Source organism: Taeniopygia guttata, chromosome 14, assembly GCF_048771995.1.
Source record: "Taeniopygia guttata chromosome 14, bTaeGut7.mat, whole genome shotgun sequence".
NCBI lineage: Eukaryota > Metazoa > Chordata > Aves > Passeriformes > Estrildidae > Taeniopygia > Taeniopygia guttata.
The window spans coordinates 903,452-917,453 of record NC_133039.1 but is presented as its reverse complement, the minus strand read 5'-3'; the positions used below and the strand labels follow the sequence as shown (position 1 = coordinate 917,453).

General features: G+C 39.3%; 1 protein-coding gene across 2 annotated transcripts; it reads right to left on the bottom strand.

The window, feature by feature from the left end:
• Nucleotides 1–2,092: 2,092 nt before the first annotated feature.
• On the bottom strand, nucleotides 2,093–13,997 carry UQCRC2 (ubiquinol-cytochrome c reductase core protein 2). Of its 2 annotated transcripts, none has more exons than XM_041719029.2 (14): nucleotides 13,361–13,997; nucleotides 11,478–11,567; nucleotides 11,204–11,353; nucleotides 10,700–10,764; nucleotides 9,694–9,750; nucleotides 9,225–9,349; nucleotides 7,801–7,898; nucleotides 7,323–7,380; nucleotides 7,068–7,163; nucleotides 6,090–6,289; nucleotides 5,737–5,817; nucleotides 5,100–5,176; nucleotides 3,385–3,538; nucleotides 2,093–2,537 (listed from the first exon to the last, which is right to left on the bottom strand). In XM_041719029.2, the coding sequence occupies exons 1-14, from the start codon at nucleotides 13,919–13,921 to the stop codon at nucleotides 2,454–2,456; spliced, it is 1,896 nt and encodes a 631-aa protein (XP_041574963.2). In that variant the 5' UTR covers nucleotides 13,922–13,997; the 3' UTR covers nucleotides 2,093–2,453. The 2 variants fall into 2 exon arrangements, with proteins under 2 accessions (XP_041574963.2, XP_030141093.2); XM_030285233.4 differs by having other exon boundaries at nucleotides 11,478–11,570; nucleotides 13,361–13,936.
• Nucleotides 13,998–14,002: the final 5 nt, after the last annotated feature.

Sequence of the window (14,002 nt, the reverse complement as noted above, 5' to 3'; positions counted from 1 at the left end):
TTTTATGTATTTTACGTAGATGGCAGACTGTACAAACAAAATGGAGATATCAGTAATCATAAAGTGTTCAACAGCAATCAGTAGGATTTGTTCTTTGGGGGACAAGCCCTGTACTTAACTCCCATAGAAATCACCTATACTTGACAAATTTCCTTAAGGGTGGAGAAACTTGTAAGGCTTTTGATGAAAAATAGCTGAAATTATTCCCTCTAAACCAGAAAAAATTGGTGCATGGAAGAAATAGTGATTTGGAAAATCCATTTCCTATAGGCATGCTGTATTTTCTTCAAGTCCTTAGTAGCTGGAAACTCCTCTGTTCTGTTACTTTGTGCCCTGTTCTCTACCTTCCCTGAATATATTGCTGTTAGTAATGAATGCTTAAGTAACAGCACTGTTGGTCCCCCTCTTGGCAAAATGTGCGACTCTTTAAGAAATAAGTTTCTAAGTAAAAACTACTTTCAGTATATTTATCTGCAGAAAGTAAGTTTATGTAGTCTTTCGGTAGCAACTCAGCACACAATGCCAGTCTAAGGAAGTAACTAAGGATGAGAGGCTTAACTGTTTGGATACTTAAGAATGGGGGCAGAACCTTCTCAAATGTCTCCTTAAACCTTTTATTGAAGAATGACATTACACTTTCAGCTAGTAAAGTTTTCCTCTCACTTTTCAAAGGGCTGTTGACAGCCCTAGAAAACTTCTCTCGGCACACCCAGGTTTCAGCATTGATGGCAATGACTGGGATGGATGAACAAGGATTAGCCCTCACAATGGTACAGGATGGGCCATATCTCCAGATAACAAGCCTTGATGAAAAAAGCTCTACAGTAATGATGGAAAGCTGAAACCAGGTAAAAAGAACTAGTCGTGATATTAAAATTTAATTGCATTGAAGATATCCTTGTTCTGCATTTATGCTTTGAGCCTGTCTCTGATTTATTTACACTTACAGAGATCAAAAGAAACTCAGTTCAAAATTACAGAGAAAATAAACTAGCACAAACTGTATAAAGCTCAGTGCCAGCATTCCAGTGTGATGAAATACCTGTGATCTTAAAATAGCTGCTCTGCTGACTGTTCCATAATCAGTTCAAGATTTAAGCCTATACATTGTTCTCCAGCAAAAACAGATTTCCTATTCACCAGCAAATTTTTTCCAAAAAATATTTTGGCTATTACCTTTATGTAGCAACTAAACTTGAATAATGTAATTCTTTATTCAGTGCATTATTGCTCAAGTAATTTCATTCTACAAGTAATACAAATCTTCACAAGGCTTGAAATTAATTTGCCTTATTGTTTGCTTTTTATTTCTCTTTATTACACAAAGTAGTTACAAAGTGGCAATGGACTAATCTCCGTGCTTTAACAATCCACACAGGTGTTCATTTGCTAAATGTTTTAAACCTGAAATGAACCGTATCAGAACTAGCAGACTATTACCAGTTATTAAAGGTTTCTTGTGGAACATCTGACACCTGTATTAAACTTGAAATTGAAAGCTCTGTAAATGTGAGTGCTTCACATGGGTCCCCAGTTCAATTACATTAAACTCATGAACTACAGTTCGGGGACAAGAGTGCGCTATGGTAATTCCCAGCATGAAATTGTCTCTTAACATGGAAATCTATGAAGCGAAGACTGGAGCGTAATGAAGTAATTTAGAAATTTACTGGCTGTACAGTGAAAATGCATATCTTTAAATTAGAATAATTTTCCTAGCAATGCCTTTATAGTTTGGGCAGTCCTTTCTTCAGAATTGCAAGTACCAGGAAGAAATATCTACTTGTTTGATGAAATAAGAATGATCAAGTGAAGTTCTTAGCCTTTTCTTAGGAAAAAGGCTTTTCACTTTAGATCTGAGTATAAAAATCAGTTGAAAAATCTGGAGCATAAATTTGAAATAAATAATTTTTTATTATTATTTTCTTAGGATGAGATAGCATTCATCCATTCCCTGAAAAAAACCCCTTTGATATACAGAAGTATATATATGATACTAATTTGGTTGTTGGTTTGTTTTGATGGTATTTTTTGGTTTTTTTCTCCACCTATAATTAGAATACTAACAATTGAATATTAAGAATATGCATCATTGAAAAGAAGTAATTTTATTTGCAACAATTTGAAGAAGGCAAGCATCAAAAGCATTTTCAATAAACGCTACAAGGAATCACATTATTTACAGCATGTGATGTGTTTGATTTACTGCAGCAAGTACAGAAGGGTGTACAGAGCCAGATTTATCATCTTTTTATATACCATTTTCAGTGAAAAAAAAACTTCTACATAAAATGTATGAACTCAGCACTTTATTTGATGAGTGCAAGCCCACAATTACTCCAGATTAACTTTCTGAAAGAACTGAATTCATAAATAACAAGTTAGTAGTAATTTGAACATAGGTGACTTAGACCTCAGGTCCATCTTGAATCAAGCCCATCCCAGATTTGTTTTTATAACTCATCAAGAAAAGGAGTATTTCCCAAATCCCCAGAAGCTGCCATTGATTTCTTCCCATTGAGGAACTTCTTTGCAGCCTGAAAATAAATCAGGAAAGTGGATATGAGGAAATATTCACTAAAATGGAGTTGATGCTACTCATAGCACCAGCTTCAAGTTACTAAAACAAAGAACAAATCCTGGCACTACTATAATACACCATCATGTAAACAATCCTCCTTTTGCTTTTTAAATCTAATTGCTTCTAATGCAGAAGCTCATTTTATAATCCAAACAGGAACGGCATATAGACAGTTGGATATAAAAGGCATGAACTCTAGAAATGATTATTCCTAAAATAATTATTACACCATCAAATACAGTGTATCTCATTACTACTAAAGCTATTGCTAGTTGCTGCAATACAAATAAGCAATGACTGTGAAAAAACAAATTTTATATCTCAGAATTTCTCTTTATGATAGATTTTTAGAAATTAGCTTCACATATAAGCAAAAAGATAACATGCAGTAGCAACAAAGTTACATCAATATACCACTGAAAGCTTAATTGTTTTATTAAACACACGCATTATTCTAGACTCAGGAATCCTAAAAACCTTGACACAGAATGACCTGCACTGAAACTAATATGACGTTTTCCATGAATAGTAGTTACCAGTTTTGGTAAATTTAAGTGAAGAAGATGAGAATTTTATATAATTCCCAGCTACACTAGTTTTACAATGTATTAAAGAGTCTTCTGTTAATAAAGTAAGTGAAGACATCAAAAGATACCCAGCTGAGATTCATAAATGAGCTGTCTTTTCTATTTTTAAAGACAGTATATGTGTGTGTTTATAAACACACAGAATGAGCATCAGTTTTCCATAAAAAACCTGACACAGTGATTAAGGAACACCTGTGGGTGCTGACACATACTTACATTCACAACATCAGCAGTGGCTACAGAGTCGATTTTCTGAGCAGCAGCAGATGGGGATGTGAGTGTGCCAGAAACCAGGGACTCAGTGCCAATTTCATTCAGCAACCCTTTTGAGGTCTCCACTGACATCAAATAGTTGGCTTTCAGCTGATTTCTGCCATCAAACAAACCACCAAGAATGAGCAAACTTGCAAGTTCTGCTATTACCTTCCCTACCACCCCAAAAATACAATGAGGTTTTGGTCCTTTTAAACTTCTCAAGATTCCATTTTGAAAGATTTCCCTTTTCTAATAGGGAAGGATTCCATGGTTAGGAAAGAGGCACCATAAACAGTCAAGCATGAAAATGACAGTTACTTGAACACCTACTGTCTCCCCACAAAGTCAGAAGATCTCTAGCTCAGGATTTGTTTCTGTCTGAGGTAACTAATGCAGTTAGACAAACTATCAAGTTTAAATCTAATTTTCTCATCAAGAACAGATGCATGCAGAGCAATTTTGTCCTAAGTGACAAAGAAGCAGTGAATGTAAATGCTCAGGCTACTCCTGCTAATAGTTCCATGTTTTGTTAAAAGAGTTTGTTTTTTGTGTTTCATGCAGAATCACTGCTACATATGAAAACCTTATTTTTGTAAGCCAGTCCTTCTAGTCTAAAAACAATAAGATAGAAAATTATTTATTCCAATAGCTAATTATTAAGCAGGTTGGTATATGATTGAATTGCCAGACTCTGCAAATAGAACTGACCGAGTTTGGGTTTATTGTTCTGATTTGTTTTTTAATAAAGGAAAAAGAGGAATATAGGAGATGTATGAAGCCACTCTAGAAAGGAAACTCCAGAAAAAAAAAGAAAATTAGCCACAGCAGCATGGCAGGTAACTCCCTAATGCCAGGCAGCTTTGTTAAAAAAAAAAAAAAAAAAAGAACAAAACTAAAACCCACAAAACACAAAACATATAATGCCCAGTATAAAAGTCCAGAATCCACCATTTAGCTGCTAGTGACTAAGGAAGAACCAATCATGTCTAGACTATCCTATTTTGTGTAACTATGCTCTACACGGAGTCTTGTATGTTATACACGCAACAGAAAATATTTGCATTTTGCTACTTGAGTCTGTATTATATTGTTGTTTTGCACAAGTGCAGCTTTAAATTTAAACTGCTCAATGCAATTTAACACTGCTTGGAGACTCCCCTCCCCCAAATATTCCTAGGGGCATGTATTTCCAGCACTTGGTGTACCATCACTAATTCAGTACTTTACACTTGCAGACCCTCATTACTCTTTTTCTTTGAAGATGGCACAGATTGCTTATTATAATTGTTTTGGGAATTGCTCAAGTAACTGTAAAGGGAATTACCTAAATAATGCAATTTAGGATTCTAATTAAAATACATCTTAATACTACAGAGTATGATTAAAACGACAGCATCTGCTGACACTTGCTAATTTCTTACATTGAAACAGTCTTCAGAAAATATTAACACTTCTCACTTCCATGTTTTTATTAGGAAGTAACACTACTGGAGAATCAGTACAGCTTTCAAAAAGAATTTTGACAGGGGCTCAGTTTTAATGCAGGACTGAGAGTAGCTCCCCATGGAAATAATTACAGGGTAAGCTCTGCTGTACAGAATAATCTGTGTATTTCACAAGTAGCTGCATGTTAAGAAAATTCTCTTTACACACATATGAATTCTTTACACACTTACTTTGCCATTGTGACATCAGCATCGGTGACACCACCCTGAGCAACTGCCTTTACCTGGTTCAAAGCAGCTTTAATAACCTGAGGAAAATGAAATCATTTAAGGTTTCTTCCCACATCAAATTTCAACATGGTACTTCTATTATCTGATATCTTGGAAACTTCAAGGGAAGAGCAGCTGACAATGTGAGGGCTGTCTGCTTGAACACAATTCCGAGACGTTTTCAAACAAAACTAAAAACACTGTAATGAATGCCCAAAAATGCACAAAAACCAGTATGGATCTTAACTGCACCACAGCATTAATTTATATGGTCTCACCATTCTTCATGAAAGTGTTCAGTTCTGCCAGCTTAAAGAGATAGCATGTTTTTCATTATATATCTTAAGCTTACAAATGCATATCAGCTATTATAGTCAGCAATTCAAGGCATAACTTCAGTTCATATTCTGAATCTGTCCTTCCCACAAAGCAAGTCTCATTCCCAGCTTACAGAGCTAAGTCATAACTGAATATGCAGCACTCTTATACAGGAAGTCATATGAATTTTTTTTTTTTAGATGAATCAGTCACTCTCTCAAATCAAAACACTACTTTGAAGGTTATGTTGTTAATGCTTAAATTATAAGCAACAACTCACCTCCCCAGCATTTGGAGCCTGGGATATGGTATAAATCCCAAAGAGCCCGGAATCAGAGTAATTAACATTAAATGCAGAAACCTGCAAAATAAACATTATCATTAACTATTTTAAGTATGAGAGTAATTCAGCATCAAACATTCAAAAATAATTACTATTAGGATCTAAAATACTGTAATTCAAGAAGCTAAACTCCATCTGTGCTGAGGAAAGATCAGGGTAGAAGCCCTTCCCTGATACACTGTAATGTGTAAAAGAATGAACCAATTAAGATTCTGGCTGAAGGTAGTAACCTCTCAAAGATAATACACTTTTTACTTAAAAATCAGAATACAGTAATCCTTCGAACTTACATCAAATGGCTGGCTGGTTGCTTTAGCAACACCCTGGGTCAATTTGCTGGTAACGTTGCTTCCCCTCTTGACAAGGGGCCCAGCACCTAAAACATACTGAAGGACACTGAAGGCATTTGCTTCTGGACTCCCAACAACAGCTCCTTCTGCTACAATAGCAGCATGGACAAGGCTATCACCAGTCTGTTTCCTGATTTCTCCTAGAAATACAACAGAAAAAAGGTAACACAGTGTTGAATTAGAAACTACAGTATATTCACAGGCACAGAAAAGATACATTTCCCTTTAACGAGAGAAGAGCAAGGCCTGAAGTTACTGCATGTCCTCTCAGGAAGGGAGCATGATGCCTTATTTGAAGCTGACCCTGAACCATAGAGAGTGTGGGATGATAAAACTCAAAGAGTCTCCACATAACAAATACCCAGAAAATAGTGTACCTTCTGTTCATAATAGTATTTATGCTGGCTTATAGAAACTGAAGTTATTCCAGTGAATATTGAATGCTGGAAACTTTCTTTTCCCCTTCATGTCTTTACAGAGACATCTAATACTCCAACTAAACAATACCTGTTGGCAATGGTACAAGTCACTGCTCTGACAGAGCTAAGCATTACTTACAACATTTAACATATCTTCCCTAAATAGAAATCCTACCTCCACTTTCTGACAGCTCTTAACCTACTCTTACAGGAATCTTACTAAAACTGCCAAGAGAAACCATTTGGCAGCTTATTTTTCACTTTATAGAAAAAATGATGTCTCGAGTAAAACTTTGTTGAAGAGCTGGGTTCAGTTTTCTCTCAGCAGCTTCCATGGTGGAATCTTCTGCTTATTTAAATGGGATATGCATCCAAACTGTCACTTCCAATGCCTAACATTTAGTGCAACTGTGTAGTTTTCAGTTGTAACTTTGAATACTACTACTAATTTATAAACAGAAAATCAGTCACTCAGAATGGGTTCAAGAAACATCCTTACCCCCTCTATAAACAGCCTTTGCACCAGGAGCACCAGACCCACTTCGGATATTTAGGAATTGCTCTGCAACTTGCTTTAAGGTAGAGTGCTTTATACCTGCAATACAACAGTTACTCCAAGTAATGCAATGACACTGAAAAACTACAGCAGTTGAATAAAAGTGAAGCCTATGGTAACAGTACTTCTACAGAGAACTCCAATTTCTCCAGCAGTTTTCCCAAATGACCTGCAGTGGTCATTCAGGAACATACATACCTATTCCTACGAGAGCCATTCTTGAACTTGTGAAATTGCTCTGTACAAAATGGTGAAGCTGCAACAGTAAATTAGCATTTTAGGGTATTTTGTTTAAAGAACAAAAATCATATGTGTTTCTGACACAGCCCCTTATACTTCTTAAAGCAAATTCATAGCTTCCAAAAGGAACTGTCTATAGAATATAATTTCACTGCATTTCCTAGTGACAACTACAAAACCCTTTTATACAAGAACACCTGCATTTCACTGACAGCCTTACTGTCAACAGAAAGCCAATGACTGTAACCATCTTTTTAAATGCAAGTATCAGTTCTGTACCCAGTATTCAAAGTTGCATGAAAATAAATGATTTTAACACCAGATCAATAAGGTAGTAATAAACAGTGACTGTATATATACTAAATTAATCTTCTCTCACCACCTATTCCTGACAAAAAACTGAAACAGACATATAGCACAATACAAAGAACCCCACCTGCTCAGATGTAATTTTTCCAACTCTGTAGTCTGGACAATACAAGGGGTTTGCCAGAGCATTTTTATAAGCTGCAGCATGCAAGTTTTCCAGCACTCCTGAGAGGAACAAAGTTTCAGATAATTAACACAAGACCCACATGTAATGAAGGTTATGAAAGTAACTAAATGAAGGAGCTGTGACCCACTTTAGGGACCATACAATTTGCAAAAGCAAGTCTGGAATAATCCAGTTCATAGGGAATTTTCCAAATCCTTGGGCTGGAGCAATCTGGCCTGAGGCCTTCAATTCTTTTACTTATTTTAATAAGTAACCAAAACAACTTTTATATATATAATAACTTATATACGCTCAACATTTCTTGCCTCAACGGCAAGCTATAAATGCAATTAAGTGTTCAGAAGAAGGGGAGCAGCATCCTATTATCATCTTCACTGCAGGCATCCCTTGCTCTTGAGAAAGATGAGACACCTCACAAAGCTACAAACAGTATTCTAGAGAGCTTGTTCTATCTCCCTGCTCAGATGAAGGATGCCAGTGTACTCAATTCTCTTCTCATTATTTTTTTTTTTGCATTGCAATAGTATTCTTGTAATTCCTGTTTTGATATTCTCCTTTTATTTGCTCACACTTTTTCCTCAAGAGAAAAATTCCTTTTTTTATAGTTCTGTTTCTGAACAAAACTGCAACTGAAAATACTGTATTACTATGAAAACCAACCTGTAGTTGATATAAGTTAAAAAAAAAAAGATTATGATTAATTTTTAAAAATAGTAGCACCAACATTACATTCTCACCTTCAATGGGTTACAAAGGTAAACATGCTTCAGAGTCGCACAAATTTATGTTTATTGAGTAGAACTACCTGGGTGATCTTGGATGAAGAGACTTAGTAACACAAGATATACTGAAATAGGCTTGATCTGACTGAGGCTTTGTGTTGTGTTTCCTCTTTGTTTTCCCTTAAGCATAGAAATCTAAATTTACAATCCTAAAGCTGGAACCCATTTTCAGTGTGATGAAAATACATACTGTTTTTATACCAAAATATCCATATAAATTCAAGGAGTCTTTTGCAGGATACTATTTTCACACCAATGAGTAATACCTAAATATGGTTTTCACAACACAAGCTTCTGCAAATACATTGTCAACAACACTTATGACTCGCACATTCTTTTGGTTGTACTCAAAAAGAATTGAAAATGTAAAATGGAAGGTGTCAAGGAGAATGGTGTAAGATGTCTTCAGCATGTTACTTGCCAAATGTTACCACAGGCAGGAAAAACCTGTATATTAAGAGAAGTTCTATATCAATAAGCTGAAAATTTCAGTGTTCATGTGACAGAGGAAAATGGAAACTATTTCTTCATTTTGAAGGAACTCCAGCAGAGCCAATACAGTGGATGAAAAAATACACTTACCAACTTGAGGATTCTGACGTGCAATTGTTTTATCAACTTTTAATTGTGGCTGAAGAGCAGCTACTTCCCATGGTCTGAATTCTGGTGCTGTGGTAACATTCAGCAGATACTCCATTACTGTATCACTAGATAAAAATGTTACAAAGGCATTAAACACTAAGTAACATGTGCTTCTTCTGCAGTTGAAAGCAAGTCAAATTAATCTGTAAGCAACATGTCAACAACAAAACACACCAATCAAGCCAGAGCAATTATCAGCACTGCTGTACAAGGTAGGATAATTCAATTCTGTAGCATTTGAATGCTCAGTAACATGACACGGAAATTGAATATTAATATAGTAATTTACTGATATATTACAAAAGCATGAGAAGAGATATTCCTCCCACCCTGTAAAATGACAAGTCTTCACTACCAAACAGTGTTAAAGAATGCAGTAATTCCCTTTATAGCCCATCCAGATACCTACACATAGTCTCGCAGACACTCAACAGAGTAAGCCATTTGCTCTCTTGTTGCGTACACACTACAGGAGAAAAAAAACAAAATCCATTTCAGCAAAGAACACAGAAGTGAATTCTCACATACTCCCTGTTGATCAAATTAATCAACATAGAGACTAGAGTAACTACTTAACCTAAAATCTGTCTGGGATGACTGTTTAAACACATACAGAGCAGAAACAGGCTTAATTAAAACTCACATCTTCAGTATCCAAGTAATAATATTCAAGTAATAACAGGTGTCCCATGACCATGAGAATTTAAGATACCACAATAATTCAAGGTAAAACAGCAAATAAAGTTGAATAGCAAAACATGAAAAAACAAAGTATGTATTAAACAAGGCAATTTAGAAATTACTCTCTTTGGGCAGAAAACAGTTCATCCTGTCCTTTTCCTTCAACATATTTGTTACTGACATGACCAGAAAAAGGGTAGAATCATAAAACATTATTTTTAACCATATTCTAGATAAAAAGATCTTACTGGATGATTTCAAGATACACTGAAAGAAAGCAGGTACAGTGAGATCCCTCTTTTATTCCTCTTAAGTCTTGTTGTCTAGGCTTAAAAACCTCAAGTCACAAAAGCTAACTACTTTCTGTACTGTTCCCAAGGCTGCAATCTATTCACAAAAGATGGAAGAAAAAAAATCTGACTTCAGGAAGTTTATTCTAAAAGTCTGCAAGGACAGAAAGAAAATTATGCTTCTAGACAAATTTTATTTCTTCCATGTGCACAATATTTATATTTTGTTTACTGAAAGTTGTTCCTAAAATACAAACCATGAGCTCACACCTGAAGCTTAACAGAACAAAAAGTACAAGATCTTCCTTGACAACATTCACTATTCAAGTACCACACTGAGCTTATCCACCTACATGTTTTGTGCTTATTGTCTTATATTCCCTTCAGTCCTAGAGCTCCTCTGCATCTCAGCAACACAGATTATCTTTCTATGTGGGTACAAACCTCAGGCTGCCCCCAACAGCTTCAATGCCACGAGTGATCCGGAAGGAGGAAGCTCCTTTAGTAGTCTATTAAACAAACAAACAAAAAAGGCAATAATTCTAGCTATTTAAAAAACAGATACTGAGTTGATGGCAGCAGTAAGAGAAACTACTTAGAAAAATTCCACACATGCACAAGACTGAGTTTGTATCAACCACCTGAAGTAATTTTTACTGCAGCTTAACTAGAATTAGTTATGTGTATATTTGAATACAGATATACTATATATATCTAGTTTAAGACCCTAGAGAAAATACTCATTTATATACAATTATAAATGAGTATTACTTCCCATCTTCCAAGACACAGTATCACTTCTGCACTGAACCACACAACCAAGTACCACTGTTCTCCACTTCCTAAGGTCTCTTACATCAAATTTTACCATGCATTTATTTTTGCAATAATACACTTTTGCCCATTTCACCTACTGTCAACATAATAACAAAGGCAATAAACACCTACCAAATTAGATGCAAGACGAAGCAGGTGAGCAGTTCCCAGGTTACTGGTGGTTTCATATCTGCTGCCTGTTTTAATAAACACACCAATTCTTGAAGCTGGAGAGAAGTTTTCCAGAGATGCAATAACTAAGCCATTTGGTAATTTTGTGATCTGCATTAAAAAGAAAAAAACCTTTGCTTTCATTCAGTGGAAGTACTACCACAGCTCTGCTTTGACTGAGTTTTAAAAAACAAATTTAAAAGCGGGGGGAAACAACCTGCATTTTTATACTGACCTCAAGATCCTCAGACTGTGGAGATAATTTCACTTTTGCTGCAGTTGCTGAGGATGAAACTTTAGGAGCTACTTTAAGTGAGTAAAATCTCTTCTAGAGGAGAAAGCACAAGAGAATGGATTTCCTTAATTAGTTCATCACATTTCTTTACATACTGAAAAAGAATCTGACTTTAAAGGAGAAATACAATGAAGAACTTCAAACACTGGAGTAAAAACAGTGATTGCCTTGCAATACCTCTGATTATTTTTTACATCAGTCAGAACCTGTCCTATGACTTACATAAGTTCTCTGGAATTTCAAGAAATAGCCTTTCCTCCTCTCCTCCCTTCACAGCTGTGCAGTGGGTATCCCTCTCTATCCCATAAAGTCTTTAGGACACCTGCAGAGCAATTCACTGAACCAAGAGCCATAACAATCCACATATGCAGCACAACCCCTTGGAGGTAACTTTAAATTCCTCAGGAGTAGGCAGTTCAGTTCCTGAAGAGTCACCTCAGAGTTCCATCCTGTCTGTACTGACTGCTGCATGCAAGGAGGACGGACATACAGGCAAGTCCCCAGACTGCAGTTTGGACCTGTGAAAACAGGTCCAGAGGAGGCCATGAAGATGATCAAAGGAGCACCTCTGCTACACAGACAGGCTGAGAGAGCTGGGGAATGCAGCCTGGAGAAAAGGCTCCAGGGAGACCTCACTCCAGCCTTGCAATACCTTAAAGGGGCTCTTAAAAGAGATAAAGAGGGACTTTTTATACAGGCAGATAGTGACAGGACAAGGGAAAATAATTTTAAACTGTCAGAGAGTTGCATTAGATTTTAGGAAAAAATTCATCCCTGTGAGGTGGTGAGGCACTAGAACATGTTGTGCATAGAATTTCTGGATGCCTCATCCATTGAAGTCTTCAAAACCAGATTGGATAGAGCCTGGAACAACCTGGTCTAGTGTAAGATGTCCCTACCCATGGCAGAGGGTTGGAATGACATGATCTCTAATGTCCTTTCCAATTCAAACCATTCCATGATTCTGGGCTCTTCATTACCAGAAGCAGTCCTTCACATGAGAGGTGAATATCACAAGAGCCCTGCATTCAGCAGCTGGCAACAGAAATTACAAGACTACTGATTTCAAATCTTAAAAGCTATTACTTTCTACCTACTCTAGAACTTGCTTATACTAGTAAATTTACAGATTATTTTTGTTTTCACATTTAAAAAAATAACTTAATTCCCATGCATCTCAAGGTAAAAACCGAGTGACAGAAACACCACTGCACTTGGCTGTATGGACGCCAGTGTTCATTGTTTGAATCTAGGTAAAACTCATTTTCTCCCGCACCAAGGGTTTGGTAAGACACCTAGTTTTAAACTCTAAGTCTACTTATTTATGAACTACTACTGCATATCTAAAACTGACTCACACGCCGTCAGAGGTCATTCTCCATCCCACTGGAGCGCATTTCCAGCGGACACTCAGCACAGGTTCTACCCAGCTGTCCGCCAGCTCCCCGAGAGCCTTTGGGCAGGACAAGCCCTCTGCCCCTCCCGCCGGCAGGACACGGCAGCGCCAATGCCAAGGGCACCACCTTGTCTCAAGCAGCTGAAGCTTCCCCAGCGCGGCGGGATTCCCTCACCTCCGTCCTCTCCGCGCCGGGCCCGGCCCGCGGCCTGTCTGACCTTCAGCTGCCTTCCCGCCGCGCCGCCCGCCGGCCCGGCCCGGCCCGGCCCCGGCGCCCACACCGACCCCGCGGGCAGCCCGGCAGCCCCGCCGCCGCCCGCCCGCCTCAGCGCCCCGGCTGCCCGGGGTCGGGCGCGCCCGCAGTCCCCGCGCCCAGACAGCGGCTGTCACCGCCAGCAGCGCCTCTCCGCGCTCGGATCCCGCTCACCGAGAGGGAGCGCGCGGCCATCGGGAATCCCTTCATCGTCCCGCGCCCCTCGGCTCGGTCCCGGCCAGGACAAGATGGCTGTCCCGGAGGAAGACCCCGCCTTCCCGGCACGCCCCGCGCCGCGCTGACCTTCCAGGGAGCGCCCCCCGAACTCGACTGCTCCGGCGGGCGGCGCGCCGGGCGGCAACAGCGCCACCGCGCGGGCACCGGGGGCTGCGCGGGTGTCGCCCCCTGCCGGGCACTGCGGGCCGCGACACCCTGCGGCGCGCGGGTCCCGGTGCCGGCGGTCCCTCGAGAACGTGCCCCGGGAATGTGCCCCGGGAACGTGCCCCGGGAATGCGCCCAGGGAATGTGCCCCGGGAATGCGCCCCGGGAATGCGCTCCGGGAATGCGCCCAGGGAATGTGCCCCGGGAATGCGCCCCGGGAATGTGCCCCGGGAACGTGCCCCGGGAACGTGCCCCGGGAATGTGCCCCGGGAATGCGCCCCGGGAATGTGCCCCGGGAATGCGCCTCGGGAATGCGCCCCGGGAATGCGCCCCGGGAATGCGCCCCGGGACCATGCCTCGGGGCGCGGGGTCCCGCTGCCGGCTGTCCTTCGGGCTGTCCCTCAGGACGCGGGGTGCCAGGGTGGCTGTGCCCAA

What these genes read in the sequence shown, in the direction of transcription:
- UQCRC2 (XM_030285233.4), bottom strand. Translation starts at nt 13,921, where the DNA reads ATGGTCCCGGGGCGCATTCCCGGGGCGCATTCCCGGGGCGCATTCCCG. An exon ending in AATGGCTCTCGTAGGAATAG is followed by an intron (nt 7,164 to 7,322) that starts GTATGTATGTTC and finishes GTTGTATTGCAG; the next exon opens with GTATAAAGCACTCTACCTTA. An exon ending in AAAGGCTGTTTATAGAGGGG is followed by an intron (nt 6,290 to 7,067) that starts GTAAGGATGTTT and finishes TTGTATTTCTAG; the next exon opens with GAGAAATCAGGAAACAGACT.